The following is an 18,089-nucleotide window of genomic DNA, read 5'->3' on the forward strand; positions in this document are numbered from 1 at the left end:
TAAAACCTACATGACTGGGTTAACTCTGAGGTTTGCAGGTCAACTTGTGCAGTTAGGCCAGATGCTGATTTCTGTGTGAAAGATGTCTAATGCAGACAGTCTTCTTGTGGTAACCTCTCAGAAGGGGCATGAAGAGCATCACCAAAGTTTCTGCAACACCACTTGTCTTATGGGACAATGGCACATTCCCTTTCTCCTAAATGTGTATTTCCCTGTATTCCCTTCATGTCCCTCTGGATCGTGAGCCCTTGCAAGGGGAACCCCAGGATACAGTTGCTGCAAGCTGGGCTGCTGAGAAGGGTTAATTATTGTTAGACATTTGCATTTTTTGTCCCCTTGAATGACTTTAGGACTCAAGGATGAGGTCAGAAAGGCACAAATGACATTAACCTAATGTACAGGGGTTACGTCCTGGACACCCACTTGACTCTTCAGCACCCCAGAAGCTTCCCACTTACCAAAAAAGGAGTAAAGGGGAGATAAACCCCAAATACACTTCACTATGATCATGCCACCGTTAATTACCTCTTACAATATTTCCTAACCAGCAGCAAACACCAGAACTACTGGGGAGCACCTCAAAATACACATGTCCAGAGCAGCATCCTGGGAACCTCTGAGTTGATTGATCAAGATTGGAAGCCAGGTTCGTGTTCTTCACAAGAGTTCCCCTGGTGGTTCTGATGTGAAACCCTGGCTAAGAACACTAAGTCAGACATTTCAGTTTAAAAATCTTCACTGCTTACCCTCATGAGATGTGGGCATAGAAAAGTGGTATTACAGAGAATTTGAAACCACACTGAGCTCAGTGATTTCCTTCTTGGTAGAGAGGTCAGTGGGCAAAATAGTGCTTTTTGCTACCCAGGAGGCTCTTTTTCAGTCAGAAGCACCTGATGCTTTCTCTAAAGCTAAGGTGAGGCAGGTTCCCAGGGCTAGGGGTGAGGTCTAACGGATAACCCACAAGCAGGGTGAGATTGTGCACCAGGGAACTTTGTAGGTTCCCCAACGTGTGCTGTGTGTGGCAGTGATGATTTGGCCCAGGAAATGTAAACACTTCATGCATGCTCAGAGTTTGGGCCACCTGGGTTAGCGATTGTCTGTGCTCTGAACTGGGGAAAGCAAGCACCCCATGGAGAGTTTGAACAAGGGGTCTTGACCAACACGTGACTAGCTGAGCAAGGCTCCTCTCCAGATAATGCTTCCCTCCAGGTAGGCTGTGCAAACACTTCAAAAATGGGTAAGACCCTCCATACCTTCACTTTTGGTATTTCACCAGGAAAATGTGGGCTTAAATTTGCTCATTAAAAAACTGAAAATTTCCATCAGGTTTTCAAAATCCATGCTTTTCAGTATAGGTTTTTAGAATTCAGAACTTAATTTTTGCCTGGTCGTATAAGTAATACACAATCCATTTAAAAATTTGGAAAATACATTAAAGTATAAGAAATGAGAAAAATTATTCATAACTGATATGAACACTTTGGATTATCTCTTGAAATTTTCTCCAAGCATTTAAAAAATTAATAGATTTTATTTTTTAGAACAGTTTTAAATTTACAGAAAGATTGAGTGGATTGTACGGAGAATTCGCATATAACTCCCCTCTGCACCCACACACATACCTGTTTTCCCTATTATGAATATCTTGCATTAGTGTAGCACATTTGATACATTATTATGAAGTAATATTGATACATTAACTAATGAACCAATGAACTAATATTGATACATTATTATGAACCAAAGTCCATGGTTTATATAGATATTCACCCTTTGTGTTGTACATCTCTATGGGCTTTGACAAATGCAGAATGTCGTGCATCCGCCAGTACTGTATCAAACAATAGTTTGACCACCTTAAACCTGTGCTTCTCTAGCCGCTGATCCCTACCATCCTCCACTTTCCTTCACCCCTGTTCCAAATACCCAGTAATCATTGATTTTTTACTGTCACTGTAGTTTTGCCTTTTCCAGAATGTCATACAGTTGGAAGCTTAGTCTTTCCAGACTGGCTTCTTTCACTTAAAATGTGCACTTATGGGTTCTCGATGTCTTTTCATAACTTGATAGCACATTTCTTTTTAGAGCTGAATAATATTCCATTGTCTGGATGTACCACAGTTTGTTTTCCAATCACTTATTGAAGGACATCTTGCTTGCTTCTAGTTTGGGGCAATTATGAATAAAGCTCCTAAAAACATTTGGGGTTTTTTGTTTGTCTTTAAAGTTTATTTATTTTGAGGGAGTGTGAGTGGGGGAGGGACAGAGAGAGAAGGGGAGAGAGAATCCATCCCAAGCAGGGTCTGTGCTGTCAGCACAGAGCCCGATGCGGGGCTCAATCCCACTAACTGTGAGGTCATGACCTGAGCTGAAATCAAGAGTGGGACGCTTAACTGACTGAGCTGCCCAGGCACCCCTAAAAACATTTGTGTGTAGGTTTTCGTATGGGCATAAGCTAGATCTTACAGCAAGATGGTGTCAAACTGCCATCCAGAGTCATTCTCACCAGTTTCTGCTGCTTTTTATCTCCACCAGAATTTCATATAGTCAATTTGTTTTAAACCCTCCTAATAGATGTGTAGTGATATCACATTATTGTTTTAATTTGCAACTCCTGATGACCTACAGTGTTGGCTCCATGCTGACAGCAAAGAGCCGGATGCAAGGCTCGGACTCACAAACTGTGAGACCGTGACCCAAATCAAAGTTGGTCCTCAGCCAACTGAACCACCCAGGCACATCTGCCAGTTTTTGAACTGGACATTGTCTTACTGTTGAGTTTTAAGAATTATGTTGGATATCAGTTCTTTATCAGATATGAGTGTGCAAAGATTTTCTCCCAGCCCATGGCTTGTCTTTTCCCTTTTTTTTTTTTTTTAATGTTTATTTATTTTTGAGACAGAGAGAGACAGAGCATGAATGGAAGAGGGTCAGAGAGAGGGAGACACAGAACCTGAAACAGGCTCCAGGCTCTGAGCTGTCAGCACAGAGCCCGATGTGGGGCTCGAACTCACGGACCGCGAGATCATGACCTGAGCCGAAGTCGGCCGCTTAACCGACTGAGCCACCCAGGCGCCCCAGTCTTTTCATTCTCTTAAGTGCCTTCACAGAGCAGAAAAAGTTTAGTTTATCAGCTTTTTCTTTCATGAATATGCTTTTGGTGGTGTATCCAAAAGCTTATTGCCAAACCCAAGGTCACCTTGGGTTATGTTATGGTCTAAAAGTTTTATAGTTTGTTGTTTTACTTCAAGTCTATGATCCATCTGGAGTTACTTTTTGTGATAGGTGAATGTTTTGCATGTGAATGTCCAGTTGTTACAGCACCATTTGTCAAAAAGACTATTTTTTCTCCATTGAATTGCTGTTGCTCCTTTTTTCAAAGATTAGTTCATTATATGTGTGGGAGTCTATTTCTGGGATTTCCAACTGTCCTAATTGATTTACCTATCCTTTTACCAATACCAAGCTATCTTGACTACCCTAAGTTTGTAGTAAGCCTTTAAGTCAGATAGTATCAGTCCTTTGACTTTGTTCTTCTTTGGTATCTTTGGTTATTCTGGGTCTTTTGCCTCTCCATAGAAACTTTAGAATCAGTTTGTTAATGTCCACAAAATTACTTGCTGGGATTTTGTTTGGGATTGTGTGGAACCTATGGATTAAGTTGGGAAGAACTGGCAACTTGACAATATTGACTCTTCCTATCAATATTGACTCTTCCTTTTCATTTATTTAAATCTTTCATCAGGGCCTCCTGGATGGCTCAGTCAGTTAAGCATCCGACTTCAGCTCAGGTCATGATCTCACGGTTCGTGGGTTCCAGCTCCACGTTGGGCTCTGTGCTGACAGCTCCGAGTCTGGAGCCTGCTTCAGATTCTGTGTCTCCCTCTCTCTCTGCACCTCCATTGCTCACGCTCTGTCTCTCTCAAAAATAAATAAACATAAAAAAAAACCCTTTAAATTTTTCATCAGTTTTAAAACTTTCCTCATATGGATATAGCACATATTTTATCAGATTTATATCTACATATTTAATTTTTGGAGGGTGCTAATGTAAGTGGTAGTGTTGTGTTTTAATTTCAAATTCCAATTGTGCACTGCTGGTATAGAGGAAAGCAACTGACTTTTGTATATTAATCCATATCTGCAACCTTCCTATAAACACTTACTAGTTCCAACAGTTCCAAGAGTTTTTTTCTACATTGTTTGTATTGTTGAAATCATAGACTTTGTAAACAATCATATGCTGTTTTTTCTCTCAATTATGTCATGGCATTTTCCAATGTAATTAAAAAATTTTTTAAACACTTTTTTTTTTTTTTTTTAACGTTTATTTATTTTTGAGACAGAGAGAGACAGAGCATGAACAGGGGAGGGTCAGAGAGAGAGGGAGACACAGAATCTGAAACAGGCTCCAGGCTCTGAGCGGTCAGCACAGAGCCCGACGCGGGGCTCAAACTCACGGACCGCGAGATCATGACCGGAGCTGAAGTCGGAGGCCCAACCGACTGAGCCACCCAGGCGCCCCAAAATTTTCTAAACACTTTTAATGGCAGCAAAATATTTTACTGAGCTATGATTAGTTAACATCCATCTTTAACTTCATGCATATTCCTTATTAGAAATGCAGAAGAGTATAAAAAAATGTGCTCATAGTTCTACCATAAATAACCAAATTAATTTCCACCAGAAATAACCACAGTTCATATTCTATTGTTTTCCTTCTACTGTTTTTTTTTTTTTTTTTTTTTCTGCCAATGGTTCCCCTTTCTTGGGCAATAGCCTTCTTTGAATATCTGATGAAAGCTATGGGTCTCTCCCAGGAAATTAAGATATGCACTAAATTTTGCAAAGTTCCAGAGTTCTAGAGGCCTCTATGGCCCATCCCAGAAATGACTGACAAGAGGCTGGGACAGGCTACACTTATGGCTGCCCTGGGGGATGAGATGTTGGGACAGTTACATGTACCAAATGTACATCCCCTTCTGGTACCCCACCCCTACCTGCTTGTTTGCCACCAAGGGCAAGGGCGTGGCAGGTGGCACCAGGGCGAGGGCTATCTTCCTGCTTCCTCCTACTCGTCCTCCTCTGCTGGGGTGGCCTCGTCATCTCTCATGAATTATAGGCACTTTGACAGCTATCAGCAGGCGCAGCTCACAGCCCTTCTGTTGTGGGTGAGCCCAGGTCTCTGAGGAAGTTATAGTCACAACAACAGCAGCAACAACAAAATAGAGACAGAATATATAGAGAATATTACCTCTGTTGACCTGAATATATTCTATGACATATAATTATAGAGAAAATATATGTGTTCTATTTTTGGAACAGTTATTCTTGGTATAGAATAATGGCATTTTTTTAGAATTTTGAATCTAGCCACCTAACTGATGGTGGGGAGGGGAGAACTTGATGTAGGTGATTGTAGGTTTCATCTAATGCCCTGACAAAGAAGTCTTGGGGTCAGACAGTTGTGTGTGGGTCTACTCCTGTCATCAATGCTTGTGTGATCTTGGACAAATTAATTTACTGAGCTCAGTTTTTTCACTTGTGGTAGGGGACTATTGATAGTATGGATCTATGATCCTTTCTGCATTAACTCTTATATATCCCAGACTCTTAAAACACACACACACACACACACACACACACACACACACACACACAAACAGAACTAGAGTGACTTAATGTTCATACTTAAATTGATCATTTCCATTTCTTCTAGCTCATTTAAGCATAATTTAGCCAATCCAAGAAGCTTAATAATACTATTTTATACTTGGGGCATCTGGCTGCCACAGTCGGTATAGCATGTGACTCTTGCTTTCAAGGTTATGAGTTTGAGCCCCACATTGGGTGTGGAGATTACCTAAAAATAAAGTCTTAAAAAAACACTATTTTATACAGTAAAACCTTGGTTTGCAAGCATAATTCCTTCCAGAAACATGTTTGTAATCCAAAGCACTTGTATATCAAAGTGAATTTCAAAAACCATTGGCTCAGTTGTGATCATGTGACATTTGATGTCATGTACTCTTCTTATTGAAAGACATTGCTCATTTATCAACTTAAAATTTATTAGAATGTTTGCTCATCTTGCAGAACACTCACAGAACAAGTTACTTACAATCCAAGGGTTTACTGTACTTAAATTTGTCTAGATTTTGCATAATGTAAAACTTATTTTTCTAACAAATGAGGCAATTTGCATTTTCTACCACTAAGAGGTATTTTCTTACAAAATAATCAAGGTATTTGCTAGACTTTCACCCATGACTCCAGAAGGGTGGAGTCGATCAAGACTCTTAAGGGTATAGTTGTCTGTTCAGTGAAGTAGGCTGAGGGTCTACACAAGACCCCACTTTGAAAACGGTAGTACCTTTACAGGGCCTAGTGGATATAGATGGGTAATCCCAGAGCAGCAGCCCCTGAACTGGAAGACCTTGCTTCCCCTTTAGGACTCATGACTCAGCTCTGATGAGGATGTGGTCTGTGAAGTTTCCTGCTTTTAGTGGTCACAAGTTCACATGGTCTCCCCTTTTGTGGGACTGGTGGCTACAGATAGAGGAGCAACTGCCTCCAGGCATTTGTATTAGGCCAGCAGCCACGTTCACCTGTTGTGTGTGGTGACAGCCTGTCTCACCCAGGGCAAATGAGGACATGAAACGTATCAACCTTAGAAATTGCGAGATTTTTGGATCATCTGTAACAATTAGCGATTCATGTCACCAGGGTATCACTATGGGAATTTAAAAAAACTTAATTCTGTTCAGTAATGATTTTTCTGAATATAATCTGCTCTTCTTTTTCCCTTAACATTGTTTATAGTGGCATCTCTACTATAGGCCAATTCCTTAAAGTCTGCTTTAAATAATTTTAAGGCAGCATAGAAAATACATATATTCTACAACTTTCCTGGCCTCATTGTTTCTCAAAGGTAACTGCAATTTTTGCTCTTAAAAATAGTGCATCTTACGGAGTAGAGATTAAATGTGTATCTCAAAACCACTAATAACAATGCCAATCTTTTCACTCTGGTTAAAACCTCTGACAGAACTTGGGAGTCCAGTTCAGGAATATTCCATTTGAATGAATGAAGAAATGCAAAATAAAGGTCTTGCCTCACATGCCAGCTTACAATCAGAGCAAGTTATACAACCACAGTTTTTAGTTTGCCATTTATTCATTAGGCCATAGAGCTATAGTTTAAACTTCTGCCTGTTAAGTTCCTAAAGCCAAAGAAACTTGGATCTCTGTCAACAAAAAGCATAAAGCTACAATGTGAGGATGGTGGGCACTAACAGTCTGCATGCACCAGAGGCTTACGACTTAAAACTTGAGGTGAAATTAAGACAAGATGCGATTATTTTCCAAAAGCACTATTTTTTTTTTTTTTATTTATACAGAGTCCTAACCACTTCAGTGGCAGGAGGAGTGGGAGAGGTTCCTTTTTCAATCCAGGGGCCTCCATAATGTTGGTCTGTTGTTACCAAACACACAGGCAAGTGGCGTCATGGATTTGGTAAACTAACTACGTACAATGTTTAGTCTCTCTCTGCTAGAGCAACAAGGTGAGCATCAATCTCTGCTTCTGTAAGAATCCTAGAAGGCAAGGAGAAAAAAACCCTTAACTATTTTACTTTTTGAAAACTTTTTCTTATCTAAAATTCCAAACACACGAAAGTAGAATAGATAGTAATGAATTCCTGTGTACCTAACACCCAACTTGGACAATTATCATTTACAGATTTAAAAAATCTGTATACCTGTCATCCCTTTAGAATTCCCAGGTATTTCATCAACTTTATCTATACACAAAAATGTTTACTTCTTTGACATCAGATCTAAAATTAGGTTTTCTTTTTTTTTTAATTTTTTTTTTTTTTAACGTTTATTTATTTTTGAGACAGAGAGAGACAGAGCATGAACGGGGGAGGAGAGAGAGGGAGACACAGAATCGGAAGCAGGCTCCAGGCTCTGGGCCATCAGCCCAGAGCCCGACACGGGGCTCGAACTCACGGACTGTGAGATCGTGACCTGAGCTGAAGTCGGACATTCAACCGACTGAGCCACCCAGGTGCCCCTAAAATTAGGTTTTCTGAAAGCAAACTCTTTTAGTTGTAGCTATGACAGAAAATATTTAAAGCAAACCTATACATAATGTATTCTATTTTAGCTCCAATGTCAAAATGCCCTTTAGAAAAAAGACGGACATCTGGGTGGCTCAGTTGGTTGAGTGTCTGACTCTTGGTTTTGGCTCAGGTCATGATCTCATGGTTTGTGAGACTGAGCCCATGTTGGGCTCTGTGCTGACAGTGTGGAGCCTGCTTGGGATTCTCTCTCTCTCTGCTCCTCCCCCACTTGCTCACTCTCTCTCAATATAAATAAACAAACATTTAAAAAAAAAAAAAAAAAGAGAAAAGAACTTGCAGGTCCTTTAAGCAGATTTATAAATTGCTCCTGCAGGAAAAATACTGCTAAAACCAAACACACAATTACTTCCCACAGGAAAAAAAAAAAAAAAAAGTATAGATTCAAAAATTTTTTAATTCCATGAATTTTTCTTAAATCATTCACATTTAAACCACTTACCTACAGGCAACAAAGAGAATAAATTAGAAGAAAAAATGCATAGTAACAAAAAACTCTGTAAGGTCCAGTTAAGCTTAGTTTACCACCTTTTTTCCCACCCCTAACCATTATCAAGTATCCCTGTAACTGTGACCTAAGAGTAAATACAAATTATAGTTAACATGCCTTCCAGCAGTATCCTGCATCTGTGGATTTAACTGAAGTATTTTTCACAAGTGCATCCAGATTCATGGTAAGTAAACCACCTCACAAGGTTCTGGGGGGATTAAGTGAGATGGTATATGTTAAGCACCCAGTATAGATTTGACTCATGGAAGCTATAAGGTTGATCTGTAGGAGTTAGTTACTTAGTAAGAACAGACAAGCATCCAGCATCTGCAATTCAATTAGCTATATTCAAAATTTGGGGTTTCCAAAGATCTCCAGACAGGGTCTGATATAGATTAGTATTTCATATTACTCTCAAAGCTCCACTTAAATAATCACTAAATAATCAAAGCTTCACCTGAAAAAAACTAAAACCTACTACTCTGGGAGATGAGGTTTCTATTGGCCATAAGGTAAACAAAGGTAACACTTATGCTTACTTTACTCCTAACATAAAGACGGTTATTTTATGTTGCCTCTGATATTTGATATAAAATCACTCAGAAATGAGAAGCAGTTATGTCTGCCTTAAAGAGATTTATGGTAAGTTTTAAAACAGATCTCTCAGGTAATGAGGGAAAAAACTGCAATTTAAAAAAAAAATGCTTTTCCCCCCCAAGTTGTAGGACAAATGGACCCACACACTTCTACCCTTCTAGGCTGTAATTTATCTCTTGGCAAACTTCTTTAAGCACCTGTCCAACAATATAACTCACCTGAATTTAGGATTTTCAACTGTAACTACTCCAACTTCTATTTCTGAAGGTTTAAAATCAATTGATAGAACAGTAGATAGGCATGTAATTGCAGTCTGAAAAAAGTATCAACATTAAAATAGTATTTTTCAGAGATTCCAAGATTTTTCATTCCAAGCTTATTCAGATCATGAATTAACCACAAACTATTCATTTTTGTTCCATGTTTCAGTGATGCAGTTCTACAACCACGTGTTACCAACAGATTGCTTAATTCTAATATGTTGCCTGCCAATGAGAAGAAACTTGGCTTATACTAAGTCAAGTCATAAATGAAAGGGATCTATCAAAAAACACAGGATGAATCACACACAACAGTCTGTTTGCTTGATGACCTCTACATGCTGGGCACTGTGCTTAGCACTTGGGGTGAGATGGGGGAGAGGATAAACATGAATGATACAGCCTTCCTTCAAGGAAAATTTACAGTAATAACAATTTAAGAATGTTTTAAAGTGGCTCTGTATCTGATGTGATTAATCATTTATGTAATTATGAACTGCAAGTAAAAAAGACCTTTTATAAACATTTAAACAGGACACAGTACCTCCCAGATGAGAACTAACTTTATATCTCCCATTATTATAAATAATACTGCCAACCAAACATAAAAGTATTAGATAGTAATTCTTCTTTTGTCACTTACCAGAATCATGTTTTAAGTCTTTAGAATGGTTGTATCCCAGACCCTCCTTTCCAAAATTTACTAAAATTTTTGTTTTCAACTTCTTGGCAGTAAATAAAAGGTTTCCTTGGTCTAAGATTACTAAACATTTATGTAAAATTTTAGCTTGTTGTGTCCATTTAAAACATCCCAATCATAATGAATAATCAATCTCCTATCATTCCTGCATTAAGCTAGCTCTGCTTTTGCATCCCAGATAGAATTTCTCTGTCAAGTTATCGCATGAGCATATATTCTTTAACCAAGATGTTTGTTTGCTGAGAATCTGGTATGCGGCTCTTTCTCCTTTAGGGCCATAAGAGTAACACTGCGGACTCAATTTTTTCACTTTTGCTCCCAGGAAGCTTAAGTCTAATTTGAGTCACAACCATGCAGGTCTCAGGCCCTGCTCTTGAATTCTCATTTTTAGTTACATCTTCCCATTTTATAAGTGTTTTATTGGAAGCAGTTTCAAATACATTATGACATGAGATAAGGAATTAAGTGAATACAAGCAGTCCTCATTGTTCCCATGTCAGCTGAATGACACCAATTTTAAGCCAACAAACTTGGTTCTGTGATAAATCCAGAACAGCCTTTTTAGATGGTCAATTTATACAATGATCTTCCCTATTCTATTTAGCATTTAAAAAAAAAAAAAAAAAAGGTCAGATCCTTTTGACTAACTTACTTCCACTGTCTGTTCAAATGTCCAATCAAATTTCTTCTTGACTTTTTTTTCAAGGAAGCTGGTTGATTCAGTTTGTTTAACTCCTGCTGCAGTGGCTTTAAACCCACAGTAGTAACCTGCAGGATCACACTTGTACACCTGAGGGCCTTGTTCTTCATCTATACCAATTAAAATCATACCTAAAAAGAAAGACCCTCATGAAATATCTTATACTTTTGTACAACACAATTTCTTCTTTCTTTGTATTGTCATAAAGCTATTGTTAATCACTATTCTGTCCATCTATTTTAGGATATGTATTTTGCTTAAAGAACACTGATAAAATACAGGTTATCACCACAGATAAACTAGGTAACCAAGAACTTTCCATTTCACAAAAGGCTTATCAAAGATGTTTTTAAAAATTTGAATTATTACAATTATAATTTACAACTTTCTAAATCCTTGCTATTACTCAAAGCATATTCCTCTGAACCCTTGAGATGTTACCAAATAAATCTGAATTGAATTGAATTGAATTCAAGTTGAATTCAGTTAAATTTTTCATCTTCCTTTTAGAGAAAATAATATATAGTAGTATGGTAAATGTTCTGCTGTAGACTGACCTACTTAAACTTAGTAGTTCTTTAATTTATTTGACCAAGGAAGACTTTTTCTCTTTTTTTTAAGAACTTTTTCTCTTTATTTTTTAAATAAAAAGAACTTTTTTTTTCCCTCTTTTTTTTAAGAACTTAAATTCTAAAGAATTTAAGGTTCCAGGGAACCAAAATTGTGGAATACACCTTGGGAATGGTGGCGCAAAACGAAATACACCTTGAGGCTACTTGCTTATCTTCAGACTGCCCATCTTTGATACTGTTGGTATACATTCCCCTAGTAGTCAGGAGAAACCAAATTCTAAATTCTGTACACAGAACTTTATTATTACAAATCCATTATGTTACAATGACATACAGTTAAAATAAACACCACACCAAACTTCTTTCTACTCAGCAAAGCAGGTAATAAAGTATTTAAAGAATGACTTAACTCCTGGTTTCTTGCATTTCTAGGTCTGAACCTCTTTTATGTACAGGCATGCCTCGTTTTATTGCGTGTTGCCTTGTTGCACTTCACAGATACTGCATTTCTTTATAAAGGTTTGTAGCAACCCTGTGTTAAGTCTATTTTTCCAATAGTGTTTGCTTGCTTCATGTCTGTCACATTTTGCTAATTCCTGGAATATTTCAAACATTTTCCATTATTCTTATTACACTTGTTACAGTCATCTATTATCAGTGATTAGGACTTGTTGAAAGTTTAGATGCTAGCATTTTAGCAATAAAGTATTTTTAAATTAAGGTATGTACATGGCTTTTTTAGATATAATGCTATTGCACACTTAATAGAGTACAGTGTAAACATAACTTTCATATGCACTGGGAAACCAAAAAGTTCATTTGACTCACTATATTGTGATATTAGCTTTATTGCAGTGGTCTGTACTGAACCTGCAATATCTCTGAGGTATGCCTGTAGTTTCCTCTGTTTTAAGATTCAGTAGTAGTCAATCACTTTATTCACATTTAGAGATGTTTTACCGAGTCTACCAATGAGGAATTTTGAAACTTATTTAATTGATAAACACGATGACAGTGATCAGATATCTGTTTTAATCAAAGGTTATGTCACCCTCTAATTTTCTTTACATTTTATACTTGATATAAAGTATAGGGCAACACCAAAGAGATATCCACTTACTGCTTGAGGGAACAAACACTTTTTTACTCCAGTCTTGCAAGATGAGCTGGGTTTAATAGATGGTAAGGACATGAAGGGCAATCAAGGCAAAAGGAACAACATGCACAAAGGCATCAAGACATGAAAGGTCTTGTTATATCCAGGTGATGACAAAAGACCCACGCACTACCGGGACTTCAGGTGAGGAAGGAAAGCAGTACACGGAAGAAGGTGCTTGGGAATAAACTGCATGTCATATTAAGGGGCTTGGAATTTACACTGTAGCTGATGAGGAATCAGTTTTTCTAGGGAGTAACAAACAAAATTTAATTTTAAAATGATAACTCACATAGCAACATGGAAGACAGACTAGGAAAGAGTGAGAAGGGAGAGAAGAGACAAGTAAACTAAGTGGCAAAGGCAAGAGATGATGAAGAAGGAACAGAGGAGACAGGAAAGAACAGATATTCTGAGGAGAAGCTCGAAGACTAATCATATGACCAGGGAAGGTGGAGTAGGAGTAGCAAAGAGAAGTTGAGGATAAAAGTAGGAAAACAGCAATGATTTCAAGTCTGAAGCATCTGCAGGCTGTGGAGGAAGGGACTGGGCTAACACTAATGTAGTAGTGACTGGCTGAATACAGGTAGTAAACGAAAGTATGAAAGAGGGTGAGATCACGGACACAGAACCAAGAGGGAGAGAAGGACCACAGAGAAAGCCTGGTGAGCAAAAACATTTAAAGGAAAAGCAGAAGATGAGCTAAGGAAAGTGAAGAAAAGGGGGAAAGAGCATCACTGAAGAAACTGAGGGAGGATTTTTAAATGAGAGGTCAAAAATAGGGTCATATGTTAGAGAAAAATCATTGCACTCACTGTTTTAATTCCCATAAACGACACAATGTCAAAAACAAACGTGTTCAATTTTTCAGGATAATGTATTACATTCAATCTAAAATCAGTAAACCTCATCTCTCTCCTAATAGAATTTTACTTGTTTTTAAAAAACATAATATAGTCTACAAATATGAATCCCAGGTATATGTGTTTGAGCCTAATTCTTTAGGGTGATCAAAAAAAAGAGCTACATTGTTAAGATGCGTATTGAGACATCTGCATGGAAAGAGTAATCCGGAATTGCAGTACAACTCCCATTACAACAGCCCAATGTAACAGTGACTTGGATCTTTCAAATCAAACATCCTTAAAAGAACTATTTTAATGAAGTCTAATAGCACTAAAGCTTAAGAGATAATACCTAAAATACTGTTGTGAAACCTACCCTTCATCGCTGATTTATTATAGAGAGTTCCACCCTTTATATAATTTTCTTTTATTCCTCTTTCTGAAAAAATGTAATTCATCAATTATTTGTGAGCCTTGTTAGCATACTTACAACAACCAAGAGGCCTCATTTCAGCATTCTGTGTGTAGACCTGAGAAATATCAGCAATTCTTTTGCACAGCATGTCCACAGGAATCTCATAGCCATACTTGTACTTCCAATTAGCTGCCTCATAGCGTGCCCTCTGTACCTGGGATCTGCTGTCCGCTTAGAGCAGAAAAAACACGTTTACTTCTTTAGAGGAAAGAATGAACGTAAAATCAGACAATTTTCCATTTTCCATACATATATAAAATCTCCACTCTAACTTAAGGAAGGTAGAGTGGTCCACTATGGTTTCTTCTACCACCAACGAACGGTCGATGACTCAGCAACAAATATATGACAAAAAAGGAAAACATATTTAAAGATGGAGTTCTACACACAGCACTTCCTTTTATGCTGAGTCCTTTATCAGCCGTCAAAATAGTTTCTACAAGTGTTTAATAATTCCCAAAAGAACAAGTTTTAAGGAGAATGTTTCTCTTATCTTTTTTGTAGGCTTGAATTTTCTCTTGATTTCAGAAAACAGAAACCCAAAGTAATTTTTATAATTCTCATCTACTTCTAACTGTGCCATTATTACCAGGTTTGAAATATATGGACTTAACTGCCCTTAAAGTATTAACTACATATGAAATAAATCATCTATGAGAGGGGCCTCAGCCCAGTTTCCCTGACAGTAGTATACAGATCTAATTCTATTATACTTATGATTTCAAAAAAGCTCACAATACTCCGAATATACTGATACTAACCTTGGAAGATGGCAAATATACTCCTATATATCAGGCACATCAGGCACTAAAGGGAGCCTTTTAAAATTAATACAAAACTCAAAAATAATTGAAGAAAATAACAAATCTAAGTAGACATCAAATCAGTTACCTGTCATTCCTGTCATCACACAGCCAATGTTTTCAGTTATCTTGAATAAGTGAGTCACTGTGCTAGAATCCAATAATTTGTCCTAATGAACAAAAGAGATCAAGATAATTTTTGTAAAATCAGAGGCCCCAGTGCAGGGATAAAAAAATACTATGGAGTTATGATAAACTATGTAACAAATGTCTTCTGTTCATTTTATTGTTAAACCCAATTTTTTAAAAAAGGCAGGGGATAGACTTTGTCTTCCTTTGTTAGATGATAGGTTTCCTGTGGGGGAGAACTATATCACCAAAGCCTGTTGCAAGATTCCTGAAGAAAAAAGACCTAGAATTCCCACTGTGCTTATAATCATTACCACAAAGTTCAATATGTTAATTCTGTCTACTCAGCTAAACAGTCCATAGCTGCCGAGTAAATACTTCTGGAGTGAAACGGGAAAGCACAAGGAAAGCAAGAATGTTAATGTATATAGGTTGTAATATAACTTTGTACAAACTCATGAAAAATCCTTACATTATATTCTGTAACAACAGGCTATCTGAGCAGTATTACTTACAGGTACTTTCTTCTGTGTGACAATTACTGCACAGTCTTTCCCTCTGACAGCTACTGATGTAAGGCCACCCTGGTTAATAGCCTTAAAAGCATATTCTGGAAAACAGAATAGTGTTTTTAAAAGGTGGAATAAATTATTATAGATTCATCAAATGGAATAAGCAAGCAATCACTGAAAAGAATGAGCTAGAGCTATACAAACTATCATGGAATGCTGTCCAAGACATGCAAAGTTAAAATAATAATGATAATAATAAATCCTAGTTAAACCAACTCCATTTCTTTTCATTTTAGTTTACTAATCATTTTCATCAGACTAAGTACCAAATTTCCAAAAAAGATTTAATTAATTTATCATATCAAGTCTTAAAAAAAATTTTTTTTTTAATGCTCATTTTTGAGAGAGAGACAGAGCATGAGTGGGGAAGGGGCAGAAAGAGAGGGACACACAGAATCAGAAGCAGGCTCCAGGCTCAGCTGTCAGCGCAGAGCCCGATGCGGGGCTTGAACTCACAAACTGTGAGATCATGACCTGAGCTGAAGTCAGACACTTAACCAACTGAGCTACCCAGGCACCCCTATCATATCAAGTCTTTATCAATTACATTTTATAATTTGAAAAGTTTGTTTTGTGGTCATTATTTCTACCAAGTCTGGTTTTCCTGGGTCAAATTTAGTTGCTCTAAATTTTCTCAAGATCTACTACTACTGCTAATTTTGGCCAGTAACTAATTTGACCATATGCAATTTTAATTGCTGTTAAGATTATTCTGTATTGTCTTTTCCCCTACCAAGTTGAAATTTTCTGGCTCATAGTTTTGATTTTCATGATATCTAAAACAAGGATTCTTTAGTTTGTCTATAACAAACTTCAGCTTGTGCACTTCTAGCTGCTATCAAACCATTCCCCAGGTTAAAACAGATGGATCAAAGAGGGAGCATGAAAACAAACTACTTTAACACCATGCAGTTGACAACAACTGCTTTTGAAGAGTAGAATTACAAATGAGACTACCCCTTTCTATGTTTTGTATTTCTGTAATATCTAAATCTGATATAAACACACTTTGTAATTATAAAAGTAGCAACAGATGAACTATTGGAACCTCATCAAGATAAAAAGCTTCTGTACACAAAGGAATCAATCAACAAAACTAAAAGGCAACGGACAGAATGGGAGAAGATATCTGCAAATGACATATCGGATAAAGGCTTAATATCCAAATACATGAAGAACTTACCAAACTCAACACCCAAAAAAACAAATAATCCAGTGAGGAAATGGGCAGAAGACATGAATAGACACCTTTCCAAAGACATCCAGATGGCTAACAGACATGAAAAGATGCTCAACATCACTCATCATCAGGGAAATACAAATCCAAACCACACTGAGATACCACCTCACAGCTGTCAGAAAGTGGAGAAAGGGGAACCCTTTTGCAAGGTTGGTGGAAATGCAAACTGGTGCAGCCACTCCGGAAAATGGAATGCAAGTTCCTCAAAAAATTACCTACAGAACTACCCTACAACCCAGAATTGCACTACTAGGTATTTATCCAAAAGACACAGGTGTGATGTTTCAAATGGGCACATGCACCCCAATGTTTATAGCAGAATTATTAACAACAGCAAAAGTACGGAAAGAGCCCAAATGTCCATTGACAGTTAAATGGATAAAGAAGATGTGGTATATACACAATGGAGTATTACTTGGTTATCAAAGAGAATGAAATCTTGCCATTTGCAGCAATGTGGATGGAACTAGAGTGTGTTATGCTAAACAAAATAAGTCAGGCAGAGAAAGACAAATATCCTATGATTTCACTCATACATAGAATTTAAGAAACACAGCAGATGAACATAGGGGAAGGGAAGGACAAATAAGGTAAAAACAGAGAGGAAGGCAAGCCATAAGAGACTCTTAAATACAGAGAACAAACTCGGGGTTGCTAGAGAGGAGGTGGATGGGGGGTGGGCTAAATAGGTGATGGGCATTAAGAAGAGCACTTGTTGGGATGAGCCCTGGGTGTTATATGTAAGTGATGAATCACTGGGTTCTATTCCTGAAATCGATACTACACTGTATGTTAACTAACTTGAATTTAAAAAAAAAATTAAAAGAAATTAAAATAAAATATTAGTCATAAAAAACAGCAACAGAAATATTTGCTCACTATAGAAAATACGGGGATTATAGAATACAATGTAAAAAAAAAGTCACTCATAACTCTAATCATTATTGACATTTTAACATAATAGATGTTTTAAAAATTCTGTCAAGTATTACTCTGGGCACAGGGTCTGAATCCTAGTCTCCTATGTTCAGAAAGCCAACTGGTGATGAGGACCAGCCAAGAAAGATACTACCTGTGCCAAAGAACTTCCTTTAATAGGAGCTATAATAAAAAACTCATCAAATATTTCTAAGTAGCTATAGATTGAAGACAGAAAAATAGAGTAAAAAAGACTCTAGCAAAACACCATAAAGAAAATCCTCAAATCTACCTTAGATTCAACTAGATTATAATAGTTTATTTTTACCATCACCACAAATAATTTCTAAAGCATAATGTTTCAAAATGTTTCTCAGTTCTATTTCTTATATGGCCAAAAAGCTTCTATCAGATCAAACCTCCACAGATAAAAAACCATAAACTCTGAATAACTACCTGAAGACACCAGAAAGTGACAAACAGTAGGC

The 18,089-nt window shown here is 37.3% G+C and overlaps 2 protein-coding genes across 6 annotated transcripts in view; one reads left to right on the top strand and one right to left on the bottom strand.

The window, feature by feature from the left end:
* Window positions 1-2,264, top strand: part of LOC125909570 (uncharacterized) — a 39,158-nt gene extending 36,894 nt beyond the window's left edge. For 2 of the 3 annotated variants that reach the window (XR_007453729.1, XR_007453731.1), the window contains one exon: window positions 549-2,264. The gene's annotated coding sequence lies outside the window, so the exon portion shown is untranslated. The remainder of the gene's footprint in view (window positions 1-548) is intronic. The other variant, XR_007453730.1, reaches the window with a different exon arrangement.
* Window positions 2,265-7,442: 5,178 nt separating this feature from the next.
* The window catches only part of PSMA6 (proteasome 20S subunit alpha 6), a 30,154-nt gene continuing 19,507 nt past the window's right edge, over window positions 7,443-18,089 (bottom strand). For 2 of the 3 annotated variants that reach the window (XM_049612888.1, XM_049612887.1), the window contains exons 2-7: window positions 15,387-15,481; window positions 14,831-14,912; window positions 13,955-14,110; window positions 10,844-11,022; window positions 9,450-9,544; window positions 7,443-7,596 (exon numbers count right to left, since the gene is read on the bottom strand). In XM_049612888.1, the coding sequence (XP_049468845.1) occupies window positions 7,539-7,596; window positions 9,450-9,544; window positions 10,844-11,022; window positions 13,955-14,110; window positions 14,831-14,912; window positions 15,387-15,481 (665 nt within the window). In that variant the 3' untranslated portion in view covers window positions 7,443-7,538. The remainder of the gene's footprint in view (window positions 7,597-9,449; window positions 9,545-10,843; window positions 11,023-13,954; window positions 14,111-14,830; window positions 14,913-15,386; window positions 15,482-18,089) is intronic. The other variant, XM_049612889.1, reaches the window with a different exon arrangement.

Source organism: Panthera uncia, assembly GCF_023721935.1.
Source record: "Panthera uncia isolate 11264 chromosome B3 unlocalized genomic scaffold, Puncia_PCG_1.0 HiC_scaffold_1, whole genome shotgun sequence".
NCBI lineage: Eukaryota > Metazoa > Chordata > Mammalia > Carnivora > Felidae > Panthera > Panthera uncia.